Below are 24,129 nucleotides of genomic sequence, written 5' to 3' on the forward strand. Positions count from 1 at the left end.
TGAATAAATCTAATGCAAATGAACAAAATATTATCACGTTCTTCTTTTGTTCTAATATTTACAGGAAATATGACAAGTGTTTGACATATAAATTGAGCATTTGACTGACTTTAATAACCATGTGATCAATAAGAAGTGATATTTTTACAGTCTAAGTTCAATTTTTAAAGGGTCAGGGGTCACAGAGCTTTATCAAAACAAGGCTAAAACTTTATTTTCAGAACCTGTAATTCCTTTTATTTTAAAGTCTGTATTGACCTAATACCATTAAAAGTCAAATTTTGCTCATAAAGTTTCAATCCTACTGGAGGTAGCACTTTGTTATCCAGTGATTTATTTTAGCTGTACTTTCTGGAAGAATTTCAACATTTCCTTATATTAGAATTAGTCACTTATTACCTATATTGAAGATAATTCCTATTTAAAAAAAATTCTGATCAATCTGAATCATATATATCTTATGTATCTTATCTTTATGAATTAATCATCTTTCCCCTTTAAAATAGCTTAGGAAATACCTTTTCAGTTTTCATAATTATAGAATGAAAATCAGCCAGATACATTTCAAACACCAGGCAGTCATCACAGGAAAATGAGTGTTCATGTTAGGCTTAAGTGGGAACTCTCCCATCCCAACAACTGATAAAATATCATGTAACCTATACAATCAGCCCCTCTTCTCCCAAGAGAGAACAAAGACAAACCAGTCTTAATTTTCATCTGGAATATTTACACAGCTCCATGTAGGCCTGCCTAGCACTTTGAGAACTTTTTCATTAAAATTTGCAGCAGATGATTCTCAAAGAGAGAAGATGTACAGTAATTTCACGATTACAAGCCGCACCGTTTTGACTAAAATTTTGCTCCCACACTGGAAATGCAGCTTACACCCAGGGGTGGCTAATATGTGAATAATTTTCTGACATTTCCAACCCTGGAAGTGGAAACCGAGGTGCCGAGTCGAGCACCTGGTGGTAAAACCCGGAACTGAGTGATTGTTACAAATTGGTTACTCTGTTGCACTGCGGGTGGAGCCGGCTCAGTGCAGGCAGCACGGGGTGGGGGAAGGTGGGGAAGCTCCCTCTTTCAGGCAGCGCAGCCCGAGGGAGAGGCGGGGGGCCCCATGCTGCCATCCCCGCGGCTCAGGGGAAGGCAGGGGGTTCCTTCCCCTCCTGTTGCCACTGCCATGGGTGCCAGCAGGCTCCATCCCCACCTCCCACCGCCGCTGCGGGTGCTGGCGGGTTCCTTGCCCACCTGCTACCTCGGCGCAGCGCTGGGCCAGGGTGAGCAAGCCCAGCGGCGGTGGCGGCGGGCCCTGAGTGGCCCCGCTGAGCGGCAGCACCGAGCTGGGCCACCTGGCCCTGTCGGCAGCCCCGAGCCCTCACCGCCTGAGCCCAACTGGGAAACCCCACCATGCCGCGATTCTGTTACTATTTGGCAACTTTGTTGTATGCGGGTCCTCCCTGCGAACAACAGAGTGGCTTATAATTGGGTGCGGCTTGTGTATGGACAAAGAATGAAATGTTTGCCAACACCCAGAGATGTGGATTATAGTCAGTGCGGCTTGTAATCGTGAAATTACTGTAATTATACATAGTAAGTTACAATCTTGTAACATTTCTCTGCCATTGTTTAGAATTTTTTCCTTCGTTAAAGTTCCCATGCACACTGGGACAAATAGGAGGATAAGTTCTCTTTCTGGCCTGATGAACAGTGAACTATTTATATTTCAAGATGGAAAAGTAAAAGCCCTCAAGCATGTATTATTCTGCCAAATCGGGGCATTCACAAGCATGTGGAGACCCTGGCTGAAACCTCATATGTGAATCAGGTGCAGTGAAAAGCTTGAACCTGAAGCTAAAATACTATTTTATGAGATGATTTAACTAGATGCCATGAATAGATTTGCTTTTCAGTGAATCTACAGTTCTGAACAAAAAATAATCAAGAGGTCTTGAGTTGTCCAGCTACAAAAAGAATGCTAGGAATTTTACAAAGGAACAAGTTATAGGAAAATTAATGTGGTTATTTCCCTGATGATTATAAACCCCAGCTCTTTAGTTAAATCTCATTTGCTTGCTCAGTTCTGGACCATTTTACTGACTATTTCATAGGGAAAACCCATATCTGTCAGAAGTGAAAGTGTACCAATCTTTTCTTTCTCCTCCTCAGGTCATTATGCCATTTCTTGAAGTGCTGAAGCACCCCATGGAAATCTAAAAACAGAACCCTAATGGGAAGTTTATATTCTATACTTGGATTAATTTCCAATATTTTCTTACAATTGGTTTTAGGTTTTTTTTTTTCAAACAGGCTTTAAAATATGTGGCGGAAAAATTTATTGAACAATTATTCTTTCCGTTGGAAGTAAAACGTTTTGGGCATTTTAATTGTGTTTAGTAAGTATCTCCTTCCATAAGTTCCCAAAGAAAGTGTTTTGGTAGTACTGAAATTTCCCAGTTTTAAGAGCTTTATTTTGAATCACATTTCTTAAATGGATGGGGTGCATGTGCACATGATAGAGTAAAATAAGGAAATCAGATTTAACATGCACAGTTTTCTCAGTTGCCCTGTTTTCATTGTTTTCTTTTTCTGGTTTGAAATCAAGTATTTGTAGAGATGATGGAATATCCTTGGGTCTGATTTTTGCTTAATCCTTGTAAAAAGACTTTCTCCTGTGAAGAAATTACAAAATCAGATTGAGTATGTTCAGAAATTTCAATATCTGCTGCTCAAATGAGGGATAGATTTTCTTTGAAAAGAAGGCAACTTTTTTGGGCAGTCCTGGAAACCAGAGCAGCATCTGATTGACCTTCAAACTTCCAAGTAAGGCTATACTCTGGACTGTGATCTTACATTTTATGGCATGGAGTAAAGGATATTGTTAGTCTACAGAATCAGATGAGGCTTGCATGTCCTTACTGATTCATGAAGATAAATGGAGATGATGTACACTAGTGCTGAGCATTTTTAAGCCCTGTTTAAGCTGATGGTTGTCAAGGAGTATAAAGCCAGAGAGTTGGGATATGTTACATTTTACTAGGTGGTTTGAGGTTTCTTTGCAGGTTTTCCATACATATGAATGCTATATGAGTCTTGGTTACAATGAAGTAATTGTGTGGTACTTAGTGCAAAATGACAGTAATAACTTTTTAATAAGTAATAGCCGTACCAAAGGCATTTCAAATATATATGCTGACAATTCTAACCATTATCCTAATTTTTTTCTTGTGAATAATTGCTCTTTCTGTATGGGACTGTTTCTTTTTCTGCTGACTCCATTCCCTTTTCAACCTGCAGAGCCCTCAGATAAATATCCCAGGAATATCCTCTCCATGTTCCAAGACACAAGGTAGTTCAATGACTTGTGAAAGTGTCTGTTGCAGCCTTTAAATAATTTACACCATTCTATGTTTTCATCAGAAAACTGTGGCAAATGTCCCTTCTAGAAATAACAGGTACGCATTTCTTGTAACTTACACTTTATATTATACTACATTTGAAAATAAATAAACAAACAGAAAATGAATTATCACCTGCTTGACATGATCACTAATCTTTGGGAGACACAGTTATCTCTGCAGAAGAAAAGAATCCTACTCTTTTGCTAACAGACAAGCTAAAACAGACAAACTACTATGGTTCAGTCAGCAATGTACAAAAAAACAAACAAACAAACAAACAAACAAACACCAAAAGGCGGCTTTTTCACCTGCCCACCTCTCTTAGGTATTTGGGCTGCTCTCATGACCCACAAGCGATGACATACCCTCGGGTAAAGAAAATGTGCAACTGCCTTCAAAGTCTTTCATTTTTCTTTTAACTGCTCACCTGGTATCTTGATAGAAACCTTCCTATGGGTCAGACCTGGCTTCTAGATCATCAGTTTCATAGCTTTGATATAAATGTGCTTTAGTGCCTCTGCTACTTTCCTCTTGTTGGACCACTATTGACTGACTGTATACACACAAAATTTTGTACTTTTCCTACTATTTTCCTTAGTGTGTTTTTACCAACATAATCCTTTGTGTCATTAAAATAATGTAAATATGAATTGCTTAGAGGACTTACAAAGTACTTATTATAAAGTTCCTTAATGACAATATAGTAATATGCTCATCTGTGAAGTTACACATTTAAGAGATCAGTAATTCAGATAAACACAGGATATTGTATGAGCCAGGCTGGCTTGGACTGGTCTCAGTCTGAATTTTGGCATTTGCAAATTGTCCATTTCCTGTGATAAATCCTATAGACATAAGCAAGGTTTTTCAAAGAAATGCAGAGGTTGAAATCTGTATCTTTATTCCTTTGAAGGCTAAGTAATAATTTCTACAGTTCATCTCAATGGTAGTGACTCAGCCCTTCCGAAAATTTGATCAGTGCTTATTCAAGATACTAGCAATAGATTTTTTCCATGGTGTTATTTAATTTTAACTTGTCTACACTCCTTTAGTCTAAAGGCAAATAGAATGCAATTACACTAGGATAGAAAAAATTAGATAAGGTTGTACCCAGCCCTATACTCAAAAATCCCTTTTGTCACTTTGTCTCAACTCTGTCAGTGGCATACTATTGTATGACTCAGTCATAATTAAGTGAGATGAAGATTATTCCAAAGTAAGTTGGTGAGGAAACAACAGGAAGTACACATCAACACAAAGGACACAATGGCCCACAGCACAAGTACTAAAGCAAATGTATTCATTGGCTCACTATCATAACCACTGGGTTTAGCCTCTTTTCATAGATTTCAAAGGATTTTTTAAATTAGCTTAAACTGTTGTATGATCATACTTTATTAAGAGATGGTTTCTGTTGGACCTCAGCATACTGAGTAGTGCCAACTTTGGGAACAGTGGAGTGAGAAGAAAATGAATGGGAATAGGAATACATTTGGTGTCCCAGCATTCCCTTATTCTTCTGCATGCCTGTTGTAGTGAAACATCTTTATATCCACTTCTAAAAAAGATTAAGGCTGCAATAACATAACACAAAGGTTTATGATGAGCATATTTAATCAGTGCAATAGTGATGATACAGACCTTTTATTATATCAGTCCTCTACAAAAAAATAGTGCTTATGTTGGGTTAATTTCTGTATATACATAAGCCCTCCATAAATACTTTTCTAAATATTTGTTTCATGGCATGCATTTAAGCTTCAGAAGCTTCCCTTTGTTTTTGAAAAATTAATGTGAACATTTTGGAAAAGAGAAAAACAAAGTAAAACACATTCAGACCACTCAAATTCCGACTACTCAGCCCCAGGAGTTGTTCTTATACATCTGTAGTCAACTGTATTAGAATCTCTGAGCTGTTTTCCATCGCATACACACTGCTGATGTTGCTACAGATTAAGACTGAGTTTTAAAGCTGTTTCTATCACTAGTGAGTGCTTGTTATCAACATTTTAAAGTGAAGATGTGAACAAACCTTTGAAAAGCGACTGAATACTTCAATACCAATATATTTTGCATGTAAAATATAAAAATCTCTGTGTGTTTCATTTGAAATCTGATAAATATTTATTATCAATGCTGTTTGCTTTTAATCTGTTCAGGATATCATTCCTCCAGCTCCTTAGTACTTAAACAAAAATGGCATTTACATTACAATATTGCTTGCCAACAATCTCATTTTCTGGTTTAGTCAGCAGCCTTCATGCTTGATTAGTCTTTAATTACACAAATACCTACATATTAAAAAAGTTTTCTTTTTTTCCGTACTTTGAGCATGTAATTATTTTCTCTTGCATGCAATAACCTTTAATTTTAGGATTAAGCAACTGATTCTCTTTAGTATGGATGGATTTTTTCAAGTGTTAAAGCAAATTTGGATATTGTATTACGAATAGGAAAATTAACTTTAGGAAAACCTTTCATTAGTGCATTTGACAGCACAGTGAGCAACTGACAGAAACTTCAAAATATTCAATATACTTGAAAACAAAATGGATACCAATTCTATGTACTCTGAAGTGAACAGCAATACTACTCTGAATTCACCACTCTCAGCAAGAGAGTGACAGGGGCTATGCAATTCCTCCTTTGAATATTCCCTGCTTTTGTAGTATTAGTGTTGCAGCAGTACTTAGAAGCCCGATGCAAGATCAAGGCCTCATTGCATTATACCAAAACTGTAAAGGTTTTCAGTATAAAGTGGTGATCAAACAATGGTGGGAGAATCAACAAAGAAACAGAAAGGCAAAGTGACATCCCAGAATGTGGCACACCTGGGATTGAAATCTCATGCTCCTGACTCCAACAACACATTGACTACACCACTTTGCTTCCTGTGCAAATTAGTTGTTAAAGTTGAATTCAGTAAGCAAAGGGATAATTTGATAATGAGATTAGAGCTATGCAGATTTAATATGGTGGTAAAGGAATTATCTCCTTTTCCTGCACTTTTCACTCATGAGAGCATGGACTGCCAAGTTTGGGTCTACAGGACTGTCATATGTTATCTCTATACCTGTTTTTACATTTGAAGTGCCAGTGATTTCCCCCTAGACACAGTCTTTGAATGTCTATGGGGAAAACATCAAGGATTTTTAGAATGGCTTGGTTTTCTCAAGATCTATTTATTTTTATATTTGTTTTACATGAACTGAAAATTCTGTCAGACATACTCTGATTGCATGGAGAACATGTTTCAGAGACAGAAGACAGCTAAAAAAACCCAAACAAGGCAGCTGCATTTCTGTAAAGTTGGGGAGGGAGAAGAGAAGGAAGCCTCCATAATAGCATGTTGAGCTTGCTCCTGTCTCATTTGAGTGCTGTGAGAAACCTTCTGCCTACTTCCCTCCTAGTGGAGTTAGATCTTGTTATAAAGTAAAAAGTTGCAGACAGAGAGGTAGGCTGGAAATGCACACAGTATCTCATTCCAGAATGGTGATCAGTGATAAAAAAATTTTAGTCTTTTACCATGCCAATGCTGTTTGTTGTTTTTTTCTCTCTCCCACTAGAATAGGCCAGTAGGAATAAAGGCACTGTGAGTAACAAAGACTTTTTTTTTTTCTCCCTTCTCCTCCTCCCAACATTTTCTTTTTCTTCCTTAAGATCAGGCCCTGTCCTTGAGGAATTCTACACAGATGGAAACTGCACCCTCAGATGAGTCCTGGGCATGAGACTGACTTCTCCTTACTTGTCCCTTCCTAGATCTTGAACTCGGTATAGTCCTAGTCCCCACCACCTGTCCCATGGCCCATGCTGCATCCTCACTTACAGCTCTATTTGTCACTCAGTGAAGTGTCCCCAAGTTCCTGGGAAAAGACCAAGAGGACACCAGCCCTCTACTATCTTCTGTCCTATTCCAGCTGGAGCCAGTCCACAGGGATACCCAAACTGAGACAAAAGCAGCAAAAGAGAAAGACAGCATTTCAGCTGGATTTAGCTCTCTAGAAGGCTGAAAAGAGATTTATACAATTACTATGGTGATAATCATGAGTGTATTAAAAACTAGTAATTTTTATATGACTTTTTATCAAATTCATTTAGAATCATCTTTTGATACCAATTTATTGGCCATCTCTAGCAAAGATCACCATTCTGAATGTGACTGGACTTATATTTTAGGGTTTTCTTTGTAGCATCAATACTTTTACCCAAAGACTAGGATCCTCCCCCGTCATGATTCCTTTAATAAAAGGATAATCTTAGCAATATATGAGGTGCTGTTTCCGTATGTCAGTTTTTGTCTTCTGGAAACTCAGCTTTGCCTTCCAGTCTATTTCACAAACATAACCCAACTTGGTTCTCCAACTGGAATCCTCACAGGATATTAAGTCATGTCTAAGCTATCTGAAATAAGTCAAGTTCCTGTCCTGTGAGAAAATATCTAACATTATCCTAATTTATCATGTAATTTCTGATGCAAATGAAGATGAAAAATGGAATATTGAAATATCTCAGCAAAAAAACTTGCATTTGAAAGTTATTAAATATTCTAGCAGATTTCAAATTATCACCATGAACTAAAATATTTTCAATTTCTTTTGCTAAGCCAATATTTTTTAGGCAATTCAGTATAATAATTTTTTATAAACATATTAAGCTGATTTTAAACAAAAGGTATATTTAGTTATTTCAATTTATGAGGCCTAAAATACAAAAATTGAAAGAAAATTTTGGGTGAGGGAGATATCAACTTTATAGAATTACATCATTGTTGGAAAGAAAAAAACGCTTAGAAAATTCATTAATAGTCTAAGTATTACAGTAGCATAATAAAAAGGCTATGTATTTCAGTAGTAGGACTTTTTTTTTTCTGAGACTCATAGTGCCTATCTATCCTTTCTTGCTCCCTTTCCTTTACTTAATTTCCTTTCTCAGTTGGTGGCAAACTTCTTTATTTCTTGACTTTGTTCTGGATCAGTAGTAAAAAATAGAGTGGTGCTACAGGACAAGTTGTCCTAAAAATCTTTCAAACCTTGCTGGTGGAACAAATACTAGGAGAATCATAGAAAGACATCTCTTCCAGATCAAAATGTTATTCTGGGGTCCATTAAGACCCACAACCATCACCTATCAACATGGATTCAATTGGTAATTTGTACACTAAAAAAAGAGCAGGTACATAGTAGAATATATGATAAGTACAAAATACAAAAATAAATTTTAGGATGATTGTATCTACAAATTATCAAGTTTCATTATTTATTTCCTACACCACAGAGGTGGCTCCAGTGAAAAGCTGCTGGGAGCTTCCACCATGTCCAACAGAGCCAATCCCTGATGGCTCTGAAGATGGACATGCTGCTGGCCAAAGCTGGGCCAGTTAGAGATGATGGTAACGCCTCTGTGATAAAATATTTAAGAAGAAAATCAAAACAAAGTGGTGGTGCAGTTTTAATTCCAGCCAGAGAAAAGGAGGAGGTGAGAACATGTGAGGGAAACAACCATGGAGACACCAAGGTCAGTGCAGAAGGCGGGGCAGTAGGTGCTCCAGGTGCCAGAGCTGAGATTCCTCTGCAGGCCATGGTGATGACCATGGTGAAGCAGCTGTGCCCTGTAGCCCCTGGGATCCATGGGGGATGTAGAGATCCACCCACAGCCCGTGGGGATCCATGGGGTATGCAGAGATCCACCCACAGCTGGAGGAGGCTATGATCCAGTGGGAGACCCAATGGAGAGAGGGGGTGCCTGCTTCCAGGATGGAGCAGCCTGTCCTTGGAGGACTTCACCCCATGAAGACCCATACCACAGCATTTTTGGGAGGACCATTCCCTGTGGGAGGGACTCATATTGCAGCAGTTTTGGCAGGACTGCTGCCCATGAGATTGGAGCCATGCTGGAGAAGTTCACAGAGAACTGCCTCCCATTAGAAGGGACACCACGGTGTAGCAGGGGAACGACTCCTCTCCCTGAGCAGCAGAACAAAACCATGGGTGATGAACTCACCAAAACCCTCATCCCTGTCTCCCTGTGCTGCCAGTGGGAAGATGGAGGGGCTGGAGGAAAAAGGTGGTTTTAAGGGCTTATTTTAGTTCTTATCCTCCTCTTTGCTAGTTATTTTGCTAGTAACAAATTCACTTTGTACTTCTAAACTGAACCTGTTTTGCCCATGCAGTGTTTTCTCCTGGTCCTTATCTCAATTCATGAACCCTTTGTTGAATTTTTTTCTCTTCTCTGTCCAGCTGTGGCAGGGAAGGGTGAGTGAGTGGTTTTCATAGGTGCCTGGAGTTTGGCCAGTGTCAAGCCATGACAGAAGAACGTGTACTGCTAAATGCCCATTTGTTTAAATAATCCTAATTTCCTCATGTCCTAACCCACAAGGAGTTCTTAGAAAAATGCATTTTCTGACTGTGTTTGAGGTGGTAACCTCTGACTTAACTAGTTTTCCAGTTTTCACATAATTGTTAATTACTTCAAATAAAAGTAGAAGGTTGGGTGGAGAAGAGCAAAAAATGAAACAAGAAGGATTTGGAAAGCTGATGTTTCCAGTCTAACCCCTTTGATAAAAGGATATTTTTTCTTTTGCCTAAATTGTTTCTAGTTGCACCTCTAAGGTCAGAATAAGCCAAGAGAATGAAAGGAACAAGCATTCTGATGGGCTGCCTGAAGCTGCCTGGTGTTACGGATCAGCGTAAAACCAGCTCTCTTTCCTCTGCCTGGGCCGATGTAACTCACTGGAGTGGCAAATTACATCAGACCTACAGCTGTAACCCGACATTATGATTAATTTGATCAGTAATTTCTCCTGTTTTTCATTTTAATCGGTGTGACTATTCTGCTGTGGCAGGTCTTTCAGATCTAATTAAGATAAATTTCAGAGTAAAAGACTTGGCAGAATTTTCGAGTCAAATCCGAGCGTCAAGTGTGAAGACCTGCAGCACTAGTCAATCAATTTCCAGTAAAGACGGCAGACTGTAACTCAGCAATCAACCCATTAACACTTAAGCAAATTTCATAATCTCCAGGCCTGTGCTTAGTTACTCTCTCAAAAACATTCTGGCGACCAATAAAAAGGAGAAAGTATTAGTGTTCTTAAATACCTGCATCTGCTAAAACCACCAACAGTATCCAGAAGTGGACACTTGGATAGATCTCAGCAATAATGCCAAAAAGAGGCTTAATTTTTAAATTTAAAACACAGTCTAGAACGGCTTTTTTTTATTTATTTATTTTTTTTTCCCTCCCTAGCAGTATCTAGGAGCTGACCAACCTTTTTTAGCTGCTTTTTTGCACAATGAGCCTTACTGATATAGCATCAGGGCTATACCACTTAGAAAATATTGCTTCTCAGATTCAATAAGACCCAAGCCCACTGGTTTCTCAATGTTCACTCAGTTCACTTGCTTCCAAGTAGGAAGATTGTTTTTCCACAAAACTAGAAAAGTGTGATGACTTGCATTGTTTTTTTAAGTACGAAGAGATGAGGGATATGAAAAATAGGGGGAAATAAAGTAATGCTTTAGAATATTCTCTACTTTCTTTAAAAAATTTTGGAAATATGAGTGAAAAAATACATTAAGAAAAATGAATGCTAACAGAACAGATCAACTTGATTTATAAGAGTATCTGAGGGGCTGTGACAAGTTTTTCTGACCTTAAGAACCTCAAGGGTCCTACTGTCTACCTAGAGAGGCTTTGGAAATAGAAGACCTTATGGGATATGTATACTTTCCCAAATTTGTTCTCGGACGATGTTATTTATTTATTTTCCCATTTATTAAATACTTCAGTTGCTATGGGGAGTTTATTAAATGCTCCTATTTCAGAAAACAGAGCAAGCTGTTTACTGGGCAAACATCTCCACTCTCCTCTCCTTCAGAGAATTCTCTAGCAAATGGTTTCCATTATTAGCCTCAGTATCTGCCCCTTGGGTGCTAATAATGCCAGTTGTTTTGCTCAAAGATTAATTTCCTTTGGTTTAAATGTGAGTCAGACACCAGTCCTCCTTGTGCTTCTGAAATAGCAACAGCTGCAGAGTACATTTGGATGGACCAGACAGCCAGTGCTCCACCTGAGAGAAGGTTTCCTTAGGAAATGAGAAGATGTGTTTATAAAATCTATTTGAGATTTAAACATCTCTGCTCTGTTTAAATGCAGTATTAAACAGCTTTACAGGGGGAAGTCCCAATGCCTTAAAGACCCCAAAACGCAGTGAACTACTGGGAGAAGGAAGATTGTTAAGAAGATCTGGAATTCTGCTCACTCTGTGGATTGACACAAGTCTTACACACAACTGAAACCAGCTTTTCTGTGGAAATGACACTCATGAATCTCCAGGGAGACATGAACACTAGCAGCCCTCAAACAAGCTAGCCATAGCACGAAACCAGCTGGCATGTCTCTGCACTGTGCACCAGGGCCAGGGTACAGCACAGTGCAGAGGCTCCTGAGTGTCCAACCAGAATAAACTGCTGTGTTGTCATATCAGAGCAGCCCAGCTGGTGGAAGACACAGAGAGGATGAGTATGAGCATGGAAGTGCTAGAAGAGATAAGAAAAAAAGAGGAAAGGAGGCCCTGGTGGCACTGAAACTCAAACCCAACAATTTCTCAAGCAAAGTTCAAGTTTGTGAACAGTAATGTCTGTGGTTCACAGAACTACTGCAGTGGCAAAAAGAAGAGCACAAAATCAAAAGGACAATGCCTGAATCACAACATTGCATTGCAGTGGGTAATAACCATGAGTGTGCATGTGTGGTACATGAGTACCATTACTTCCTCGCTAGTGGAAATTTTTACACAAGTACTTGCTTGTTCTGCACATGAATTCACATTTATCAACCCACAAAAAATCATTACAATACTGCAGGAATACACAGAAATCCAAAACTGTCAGTAGAACAAGGTGTTCAAATCTTTCAGTTTGAAATGAACAGCAGGATGAAACAAGCAAAATATTCTCAAAAGATCACCAAGCTTAACTCAATTTAGCTGACTGCAGGGGACTTTCCATGCCATTCGTTCAGAGCTGAGACCTAGGTCTTGCCAGTATGTCCCGGACATCCACCCAAGATCAGCGTTTCAACTGGTTCACTCTCACTGGGTGATGGGCATGAACCTTCTCGAATAAATGTCTTCCATACTTGTCTATATCACCTATTGCCTTGTGATGTGGGTAATCTCACTCCCTATTGATATAAAAAATTAGGAGATTTTGAACAATAGATCCAAAGCACTGCATTTACTCACCATTTATAAAATATTTCTTCATCAAATTGATTACTAAGCAACTTGGGAACAAATTCAATTCGTCATACATTGCACAGCATATTATGCAGAAGAGGTCAGATTATTTTAGTAAAACAGAGCAACCCACCAAACTCAGTGGGATTACTGGTATCATTATCTCAATCAAATTTTCTTAATGTCAGGATTCAATTAGCTTGAGAAAAATATAACAAGTCTTGGATGTGAACACGATCATAAAGACAGACCATGAGCATAATCCTCAAAAAACTGGCATTCATCAAGCTGACAGAGACTTGGTTGTGACTTCTGTATCTAAAAGATATGTAAATATGTCAAAATCTCAGGAAACATTGAGATTTCTTTAAAACTGATTTTTCCTTCATGAGAAGCTAACCAGCCAATGAGGCTGGGTGGGAAGGGAAGGGGCAGTTTGTTTTGTGTGACTATTGGAGGCTCAGACATCAGTGTATATATTCTCCCTCATTTGCAGCTGAGTATTTCAGCCTTTCTGTTTTTCTTTGTTCCTTTGTTATAAAAGTATTGAGTTTCCAAATACATTATTTAAGATTAGTATGAAAATTTAATCTGAAGGAAGTTCTAGTTTTGGCATCCTAAAGTTTGCTATTACTTAGAAGATTTTTGTGCTGTTGTCATCTCCTCACTTCCCTTCTTCCCTATTTTTATTGTTGTTTTTTTCTCACTCATCATCTTCCATCAGCTGCAGTTATTGTAGGCAGACTTCTGTGACAAAAGAGACTCTTCAGGAAAGAGTTCTGAAAACGGTCAGAATAATTTTACAGTAAGAAAATCTCTGGGGAATTTCCTGTTTGTCTGTTCCTCTTCACACACAAACAGAACAGTAGAAATCATTGAGAATTCCTCTATTCCTATAGTGTAGCTCTCCCTTTGCAGTTCTGGCTATGTGTACATTCATCTTGTCCATATCTCTAAAATATACAGTGAGTGTCAGCACCAGAAGCTAACCTTTTTTTGGAGCCAGCTAAATGTATTTCGCTGGTAGAAAGTGTCTTATTCTGGTAGTCAAGCAGAATAATTACCTACTTAGTCCTATGCTCATCAATCAATTGATACAATGAAAATACACATCAAACTATGATTATCTTCATGAGGAATTTCACCATTTTAGGAGGAAGGGATCAAAGTCTTCCATCATCTTCCTGACCCACCACTTCCTGAAAGAGAACTCAGCTTTTAAAAATTCTTCTCTGCTTGCTTTCTCTTGCAAATCAACAATGACCCTGCCTCTGCAGTGTTTGGCTTTTACCAGTGTAAATCTGGAGCCTCTTCATTAAGGTTAAAAAAAATCATGTCCTGGAACCTAAAGGGAGGTTTTACATCTTTCTACATAATCATTAAAAGAGCCCATAAAAAGTAGTTTTGTAACTACAATTCAGCCCACTGAATCATATAAAGAACAGTGATAAAATTAGAGCCGAATATCACAGAATAATCTGACAAGAATAATTCTGAGACTTTTAGCTGGTGTACACTGCACTGGCATTATTAATTTCTGATCAGCTAGCAAAGTACCTCACCCGGGTATACCTAAGCAAGTCACTTTCATTTAATTTGCCTTCTGAAGGACATGATAGCATCTGTACATTTTGAGATGTAATTGCTGTTATCCTTCAGTTTTTTGAAACAAACACAATCATCCTCCTGAATTACTGACTTCCAGTGACAATTTTTTGAGGTTGCATTTTTTTAAACTAATATCTTTCAGACAGATCCTGAATAATGGAAGAGGATAAAGCCCGCATGAAAAAATTCAAGAATTCAGAAATGAAATTTTAGCTGTCAAACTTTAACTTGGTTGTTCTTTATTCCCTTAATATTCTTCAAATAAAATCCATTTGACTCTAGTTCATAAAGAACATTACCCTAGAGGACATAATACCTCTGCCTTTTGTTTTAGGTTGATTTTCAAGCTGAAGCATTGAACATTTTAAAAATCCACATTCTAAGCAGCTATTATAAGGAACTGCTGCCAAACATGTGCTCTGTCCTTTTGTTTGTTTTTTTTTAGCTGCCTGTGTGAAAGAAAATAATTTCAGATCCAATCCTCAAGATGGATGTACAAGGGTAAAGCAGCCTTTCACAGCAGGATTTAGAATGGAAAGACAAATTTCAGGGAGGAGATGTTACCACTGTTCTGATTTAGAAAAGTACCCAACCAACCATATAAAAATTACAGTAATTTCACGATTATAAGCTGCACTGAGTATAAGCCACACTTCTGGGTGCCAGCAACTTTTCATTCTTTGTCCATATATAAGCCGCACCTGATTATAAGCCGCACATTACAATACAGAGGGTGATAAAAGGTATCTATTCTATCACCATCTGTTGAGGGTGGGGGCAGTGATCCTTATTTCCGCGGGAGATATTCTGCTAATGGACCATCCATAGAAACCAGCTGGGGCATTGTTCTTTATCTTTTCACAACCCATCCTTCCCCCAGTGAGTCATTTTCTGCTAATGGCCCATTGAGTCCCACTGTGTGACTGATAAAATTACTTCATCCCGTTGGAAGTTGCTCCAGCCAGGGGGAAGAGCCCAATATTTCTTACCAAAATAAAAACAGAGGTTTTGGGACACTAAGATAGCCCCTTTCTCCACTGGACTCCAGAGGAAAACTGGATTTCTCCACATCACCCTTGGACCTACGGAGGGAAACTGCACCTTCTACAGGAGTACTGCTCCAACTGAATCATAGCTGTCACTGCAGGAGGATGCAACCACCATTTAATGGGACTACTGCCAAAACCCTGCCTGACTGCGTGTCAGGTTGTACTCTGACTTTGTCAGGGTTTGGAGTTTGTTTCTTTGTAGTACTGTATTTCTATTTTAATTTCCCTAGTAAAGAACTGTTATTCCTAACTCCCATATTTTTGCCTGAAATCCCCTTGATTTCAAAATTATAAGAATTTGGAGGGAGGGGGTTTGCATTCTCCATTTCAAAGAGAAGTTCCTGCCTTTCTCAGCAGACATCTGCCCTCCAAACTAAAACAGCAACTTTTCGTTCTTTGTCCATATATAAGCCGCACCTGATTATAAGCCGCACTTTGGGTTCGGACCAAAATTTTAGTCAAAATGGTGCGGTTTATAATCATGAAATTACTGTATAACATCAGTTCCTCTGGAAATATTTCTGAGTGTCACTTGTTTGCATATAAAATTATCTCTGAATTTCTGGTAATATTACAGAGCATGCTTCAAGTTTTTACCTACTTCTAGGGAAGCCTTAGCAGGATTACTCTTGCTCCAGAAATGCTGTAGAGATGGCTAGATTGCCAAAGAAATGGCTCTACATGCATTGCTTAAGGTGAGGGCTGAAGCTCAATTTCGGCTTCTCTTCTGATTGTCAGTACACAGCGTATTTATATCTGTTAACAAACTTTTGGATTTCATGGTTTTTTAAATGGTGAGGATCAGAGAGGAAAGATCATTAAAACTACTTATCCCACAATTTATTGGCAAGTTTTTAATGCTGAGTCAGAATTAACATCTAATGACTTCTAATTCCTTCACTACTGTTCTGAAAGCATCCCAGTCAAGCAAGTGGCTTGGCAGCACCGGCTGAGCTCAGCCCAGGGGAAATGCTAGACATCTCACACTGGTATATTTAATGAAGTTTAATTCCAATTCCTAAAACCTTCAAGGGACAGCATTTGAACTAAAAACACTTCAGAGTATTTGGCTCCCTCGTTTCACTTCTCTTGAGTCTGCCACATCCAGACTGCCCTCAGATAGGTACTTCTGAGCATAAGCATGCTAAAGAGTGAGATATGCCAAGGTATCTGTAGAAGTATTGGCATCTACCAGGAAAGTTTTACTTACAGTAATTTCACAATTATAAGCCACCTCATTTTGACTAAAATTTTGTCCCGAACCTGGAAGTGTGGCTTATAATCAGGTGCGGCCAATATATGGATGAAGTTCAGAAATGTGCCAACCCAGAAGTGCGAGCCTGCAGCAGCCCCAAGCCGAGCCGGAGCCTGCCCAGCCCCGACAGCGGGACAGTGGCAAGCCGAGCCCTCATGGCCCTGAGCTGAGCCAGTAAACCCCATGATCCCACGATTCTGTTACTGATTGGCAACTTTGTGAAAGTTGCACACGGGTCCTCACTGCGAACGAAAGTGCGGCTTATAATCCGGTGCGGTTTATATATGAACAAAGAACGAAAAGTTGCCGACACCCAGACATGCGGCTTATAATAGTGAAATTACTGTACTTTTATTGTACTTCTGAAAATGAGAGGTGACACAGGGAAGCCAACAGTAGAAAATACCTAGATCACAGATGAGACTGGAAATACATTCATCTGAGATTTACACTGGGACCAAAGGCTATATAAGAGTTAAGACCTCCGATTCAGAGTTCGCACAACCTCTTGAGATATGTTGTCTGAGATAATCCCACTTCTTTCCTACTACAACTCTAATTTATGTCTGCATTTGCTTTGTTTGTAGAACTTAATGACTTTTGAAACACAATATTTAGCAGGCAGTTTTAGCAAAATATCATGTATGCAGTGTGTGCATACATTACAGTTGTACCAAGATAATAAAATTTAACAGAAGCTCCCCTGAAAATATCCATGTCTCTGTATGTCAATAACCTGCATACAAAAAAAAAAGCCCCAAAGCACTCACTAGCATGATAGATTGGGTATTAAGTGATGCATATGTAGTCCTTAAGACAATACAGAGAAGAAGCTCTGGAAACATTATTCTCTAAGAAAATTTCAGCAAGCAAGGATACATCTCTTGCAGACTTATAAGTCTATTATCTGAACCATTTTAAAAAATCAGATTTGATGCAATTTAGTTGAAGCTCAGATTAATCCAGGTTTAATTGGCCACATGCAAGAAAAGCTTTTTGTAAACCAATTCCCTTAATTGTCTAAAAAAGGATTGTTTAATTATTAAGCTAATGCAGTTTTATTTCTGCAGGAAATGGATCCAAATCCATCAGTGTGGATAAAACATTTTAAGTGGTGTCTCAAAATTTAAAGATTAAAGTTGATAGAGACTTTTCTCGTTTCTAAGTGCAGTTTCACTGCCTAGTGAATAAGACCCCACTCATGTCACAGACTCCCCTGGTGTTCAGAATCCCACTACTTATGGGTACAGGCAAAGCTATTCTTGCACAATGAGAATGTAGCATGACACATAGTACAAGAACACCCGACTCTAAGAATATAGGACCACTGGACCAGAGCTCTCCTAATTCTGCCCAGGACTTCTAGGATGGACAGAGCATCAGTAAGGATGTGGCAGCAGTTGGTCTATTAAAAAATAACCATGTCATTGGAGCGAACATAATGAATGGCATTAACTGTTATCCTTAGCTTTGGAATCTACACTAAGAACCTTAGTAGAAGTATTTGATTATTAGGACTGTGATTTCAAAAGGAGCGGTAAGACATCCACCCCTTGCACATGTCAGCAGAAGCTGACAGTCAGGATCATCTCCTACTGAACAGTTAATATTGTTGTCCTCTTAAGTTATCATAAAGGGTGACTGCTGGGCAAATGCCTTTTGTGAATGTCACATGATGAATCTGTGAAAAAAAATTAGAGAGTTTTCTATGGGTTTTACAATATGAACTTTAAAAGCAAAAGACATTTACTCTTCAGGAAACAGCATCCTAGAACCATCATTAGGTAAGCTTTTCTGGTTTATCATCCTTTTGCGGTTCTAAGCTGAAGGTCCATAAGGATTGAATAATACAATGTGGAATTTTTCAGCCTGTAGGATCAGAAGGCTTAACCTTCACTTGGTTTCCACTTGCAGTGATAGAGAATTCACATGCTGGTTTTAAACCTTTAGAGATTTCTATGTAGCATCCTACCTGTAATGGATTTGGCGAAGTAAGAGGAGATGGAAGGCCATGCCCTGGTGACTGGCTGGGTTTCTGAGGGGAGCTGGAGGACTGTGAGGCTGGAGGTGGTTGGCTCTGGCTCTGGGACTGTGTTTGGCTCTGCTGTGGTGGTGCTGATGGCTGTGGCTGTGATTGCTGGGTCTGCTGAGTTGGCTGTGGAATCTGTGCCTGCTGAGCTTGCTGCTGCTGCTGGCTTTGCTGCTGCTGCTGCTGTTGGTGCTGGAGCTGCTGAAGATGCTGAAGCTGTTGAAGCTGGGAGTTCAGGGATGAGGTAGCTGTGAATTGAAGAGAGGAAAGGGAGTTATACAAGTTTCAGTAATACCTACTCTGTTAAAAGTATTCTGGATAAAATTCTGGTTCTGTTACTCTGAGGGGCATTCTGCTTACTGAGGACAGCTGGCCCTAGACTTCAGGATGTGGGAGGAAATTGGTACCATCAATAACAGCCTGTGGTTCTGCTTATATTATTCTATGGTAAAGAGCCAGACTTCCCTGGGGGCAATGAAAGCAAACTTTTGAAAGGGCTAGAGGTCTGCCCAAAGGATGGGGCTCAGAGCTGAGCAGGATTCTTTGCTCAGACAAGCTTACCAGTGAAGTCAGTGGGAATATTATCTGCTTAGAGAAGAGAGGAATAGATTATCACTGCACTCGTAAGTATATCAAGAACTCATAACATGAACCAATGCTGTTATATAAAGGAGAAAACCATAGTCATAAAATAAAGGATACAGTAAATTCATTAATACAAGCCGCACTGAGTATAAGCCGCATCTCTGGGTGTTGGCAAATATTTCGTTCTTTGTCCATAAATAAACCGCACCTGAATATAAGGTCATTTGCAGCGAGGACCCTTGTGCAACAAAGTTGCCAAATACTAACAGAACCGTGACATGGTGGGGGGTTTACTGGTTCAACTAAGGCTGTGCAGGCTCAGCCTGCTAGGGGCTGCTGACGGAGCCAGGTGGCCCAGCTCAGTGGTGCCGCTCTGGGCTGGCCGCCGCCTCTAGGTTCGCTCGCCCCAGCCCCGCTCCCGCCGCGGCACCGGTTGGGCACGAAGAGCGCGCCCCGCTCCCGCCGCGGCACCGGCCGGGCACAGAGCACCCCCTGCTCCTGCCACGGCGGTGGAGGGCGGGGGTAGAGGCCCCCCCCTCCTCCCCGAGCTGCGGCAATGGCGGCGCGGGCTCCCCTCCTCCTCCCCGAGTCGTGACAATGGCGACGCGGGGCCCCCCCATCTCTCCCCTGGGCTGCGGCAGAGGAGGGGAGAGCTCTCCTGCCTCTCTCCCCGCCCCCCGTGCTGCCTGCAGGGAGCCAGGGCAACAGAGTAACACTTTGTAACAATCACGAAATGCTGGCTTTTACTGGCAGGTGCTTGGCTCGGCACCCTGGTTGGCATGTCTGGGGTTGTAAACGTCAGAAAATTATTCACATATTAGCCTCCCCCAAGTATTAGCCGCACTTCCAGGTTTCCACTAAAATTTTTGTCAAATTGCTGCGGCTTGTATTCGTGAAATTACTGTACTCTGAAATGAACTTTGTCATGTCATTATGCAGTAGGTATTAGGAAATAAAACATTCAGCTGTGAAATTTCTTGTGCAATGCCTAGGGAGTAAAAAATACCTAATAAAATGTGTGTGTCTCTGAAAAATCACATCTAAAAGCTATCAATTCCTTCTTGTAACTTGTACTGCTCACTTACTCCAGATAGTGAAGGTCTGTTGTGTTTTGCTAGCATGTGCTAGCAAATATGATGTTTGGAAGTGCGTGGCTCACATCAACCTGCTGCCACAAAGGAGCAAACTTTATTTCCCAGAGACGCTTTCAAACTGACTGGACATTCATTAAATTCAGGAAGACAGGAAGTTTTCATAGGGATGTCATTAAGAAAGAACAGGTTTCAGAAGCAACAAGAGCATCACAGAAGAGTCATGCTTTCTGGGATTATGCCCTAAATAAGTCACCTTGGTCTCCAGCCATATTCATGCTAATCAACATCTTAAGGGTTGTATTAGTTAGCTATAAGATCCCAAGAGAAACAACTGGCAAGGTCATTATGATATTTTTTCACTCTGTATACTGCTTTGCCAGCATCACCCTGTATTCTAATTTCTGTCCACAGAAGCAAAAGTAAACTGGGAATGAACTAAATTTGTTTGTTTTTTTTTTTTTTTAATGGCACTCAGATTTTAAGGCCAGAAACTCTGTTGAAAAAGTTATTTGTGGACTGGCAGATAAAGCCAAGTCATCTCCACTTTCTTTTCATGCCAACATCCCTATTTCAACTTTCTAGATTTCTATGCCCTGAGGCTGAACCGGAGGTCTTGGTACAATTTATGAAATCAATGAGCCATAAACTGGAATAAGAAAAAGAAAAAAGAAAATAAAATGGAGAAAGATGGGGCAGAAAGAGTAAGCCAGAAAAGGCTTTAAGAAGGAAAAGTATAAGACTTGATAGGAAGAGCTGTTGGGTCTCCATTCCCAGTTCATAACTGATCTAAGTTTTCCTTCAGCAGATGCAGGAATCAAACTAGAAATATGCCTTAACAAGAACTACAGCCATGCGTATGTGACTTCGACAAAGAATCCTAATAGTACGAAGGAGGACTGATAACACCAATGTATTTCTATCAAGAAAGTTACTGATAGAAGTTTTTTGCTTCAACACAAAGCGGAGTGACCATCAGATTAAAAACATATGTGGTATCTCATAAAAAATAAATCACCCCGGAGAAGTAAGTGAACACTCCCATCCATTTCCCAATGAGAATTACTTAAATACCCTAAAGCCAACAGGGTAGTGAGTGGAAATATAATAAGAAATCTAGACCAGTTCTTCCTATTGTGCAGGCCATTTTTTCACCTGTGATAGCTTAGCAGACTGGGTGAAGCACTGATAACCAGAACCAAGACTTCAAACCACCCTTACTGCATCCAGAGACTCCAATATATAAATGAAGTGAATGAACCACGACTTCTAATCCACATGGCTCATGGAGAGAAATGAGGGACCGTTTTCTGTTGTGTATGCACAACGGGACAGGGGAGACAAAACCTTCTCACCTAGCACTAGAAAGGCTTTGCTTCAATACCGCTCAATACCGATATCTCTACCATTCACTTTCATACTGGAAACAAAAACATTCTTGCTGGGGTAGGAGATATTCCCTGAAAGATAATCTGATTAATGAAGAATAGTTGCTTCATGGAAAAGTTTCCAAGTTTACTGCCAGTAACTGCACAAAATTATTCAAATATTCAACTTCTTGTGTTTTCATGTAATTCCTTTAAAAAGCCTCTCTGAAGCCCATCATCATGCTGAGCTATAAATTGCATTGAAGTGGCTTAGAGAGGTATGATTGTTGAATATGCTGTTGCTAAACAACATGTTCAGAAAGAACAGCAAGAAGGACAGTTAGAACAGAAAAGGTGTTCTGAAAGCCACACAATAGGTGTACAGTGAAGGTGCATTTAGGGCTCTGGATCATGCCTGCAGTCTGGTGTTCATGCTGCCCTATCGCTCTGCCTCTCGCAGTGTGTGTACTATCCACAGCAGGAGTTGTGTCATATTATTGTTTGCAGTCAAATCCAATCCAACTCCCAGAGTTGCTTGCATAGCTCATCCATTATAAATTGTAGACCTGTCTAGCATTTGTCACTTTCTGCAGAGCTTGGAGCCTGATGGAATTTCAGGTGGTACAACAGTGCTATGTCTGCATGTATAAAAGATAACATGCACTGCCTACCTCACAGGAATCTTTTTTATGACTTACTGGTTAACAGCTGGGTAAAACTTTGACATAGTTTAGTGAAAAGTGCTATTTTCACAATTGCGTTCAAGAATTGAAAAGGCTTGCAAATAATTGCAGAAAGTTCTTCTATGGTTAAAAAGGTCAACATAAAGTACATCACTTTAAAAGAGAGACACAACTAAAAATGTATGCAAGCTATGAAAAACTGTGAGGAAAATCCACAAAAGCTGCATGACATTTCGACTCTCCCTAAAAAAATACATGTTGAATATACACCAGGCATCCAAGAAGACAGTAAACATAACTAATACCTATGAAGAAACAATGGCGTGAAGGGTTTAAAAACCTATGGTTCAAGAAACCTTTTGCTTGGTGTGGTGTTGTGGCAGACTTTCTGTGAGATCACCCCACAGTTTATGATCCTACTTTAAGCAGTTTATACTTATAGTATCAAAGCATTTACATTACAATAAGAGGCATTGAGTTAAGTGGTGCAAATCAATGGTCAAGAGGCAGTGAAAGCAAACTTTCTGTTCTCCTAGATTATCTACTGCAATACTTCTCACAGATCTCAAGCTGCTTTGTGGATTAGAGAAAGTTATGACCTAAAGTACATACTCCTCCTTGACTTACTTTGGGGGTTACCTTAGGCATAGTGTTGCCTTGCATTTACAATATTCACACAAAATGTGTCATTTCATATTCTATTCCTCTGCTGGTTACCTGCACAGGAAACTGAAATGAAAATGCCCTTCTGCCAAGTAGAGTGTTACAATGGGGAAAATTCACCTCAGAGGCAACCATGCTGAAAGAAGCATTCTGATTCATGACAGGGGGTTGACTGAAGCTTTGTCTTCGTGGGCAAACTGAAGAGGCTCTGTCTTCATTTCCCAAGCCTGATTAACAGAAAATAGTAGCAATTGTCTGCTGCCTCTGGCTAACTTATTGTGACATAAGTAGGGGAATATCCCTGGTTATACTTTAGGTTAAACCTACATTTTAAAGTTTAATCATGATTCTCTAAAAAGCAAAGAACATAAGTGTGCTCACAAATGTTTATATAATAAAAACAATTTAAAATTAGGACTCCTTTTCACCTTTCCTTCACAATATAAACTCGGATTCTTAAGACCTATACAGTGCCTGGCAGAAGATCAAATTAATATTCAAGGATTCAGATTGTATCTAGAATCTGCTCTTGTGGATAAGCTTCACATAATGTCTGATTTATTTTATTAATGTTTTGTGCGTGTTTGTTTCTGTGTAAAGAGGAAGGAGGGGTAGGAGGAATAAGAAACAATTTTAGCTTACAAACAATTGTACTACTCCAGCTTCTCTCCTCCTATTTACGTAATTGCATAGTTGTTCTTCAGTGCCTTGATACAATGTACAATGGACTAAAAAGAAGCAAATCATACATTAAACCTTTTCTTATTTGACTGAGCACAGAACTTGACTCCTGCCATTTCGAGGGCTTAATGCCTTTTTCGACTTCCCCAGTAATGGAGAATGGATTTGCATTGCCTTAAACTGAAAAGTGTAACTAACTTAAGCATCTGGGCTTGCGTTTGAACTGACATGGCTCGCTTTTTTTTCCACCCTGTTGTTTCTCTTCTAATGAGGTTTATGCCTATGTTTCTTTGAAACAGATTTCTGAAGATTGAATACACATACTGAACAATCTAACGCGAGTCTGCATTTACATTCTCTCCCTCCTGGGTAATGAGCGGTAGGTTAGCCAATACCCATGTTTTTCCATATGCTCAGATTTTCTTTTCAAGAGCAAAATGTGACTTCTTTTAAATATGTTAGCATCCTCTTTGTGAAAA

General features: G+C 39.5%; 1 protein-coding gene across 8 annotated transcripts in view; it reads right to left on the reverse strand.

Moving 5' to 3' along the window:
- The window catches only part of POU6F2 (POU class 6 homeobox 2), a 335,879-nt gene that overhangs the window by 86,829 nt on the left and 224,921 nt on the right, over positions 1–24,129 (reverse strand). For all 8 annotated transcript variants that reach the window (XM_033078340.1, XM_033078314.1, XM_033078299.1 and 5 more), the window contains exon 5: positions 18,524–18,828. In XM_033078340.1, coding sequence (XP_032934231.1) covers positions 18,524–18,828 — 305 coding nt within the window. The remainder of the gene's footprint in view (positions 1–18,523; positions 18,829–24,129) is intronic.

This window comes from Catharus ustulatus, chromosome 1 (assembly GCF_009819885.2).
Source record: "Catharus ustulatus isolate bCatUst1 chromosome 1, bCatUst1.pri.v2, whole genome shotgun sequence".
Classification (NCBI taxonomy): Eukaryota; Metazoa; Chordata; class Aves; order Passeriformes; family Turdidae; genus Catharus; species Catharus ustulatus.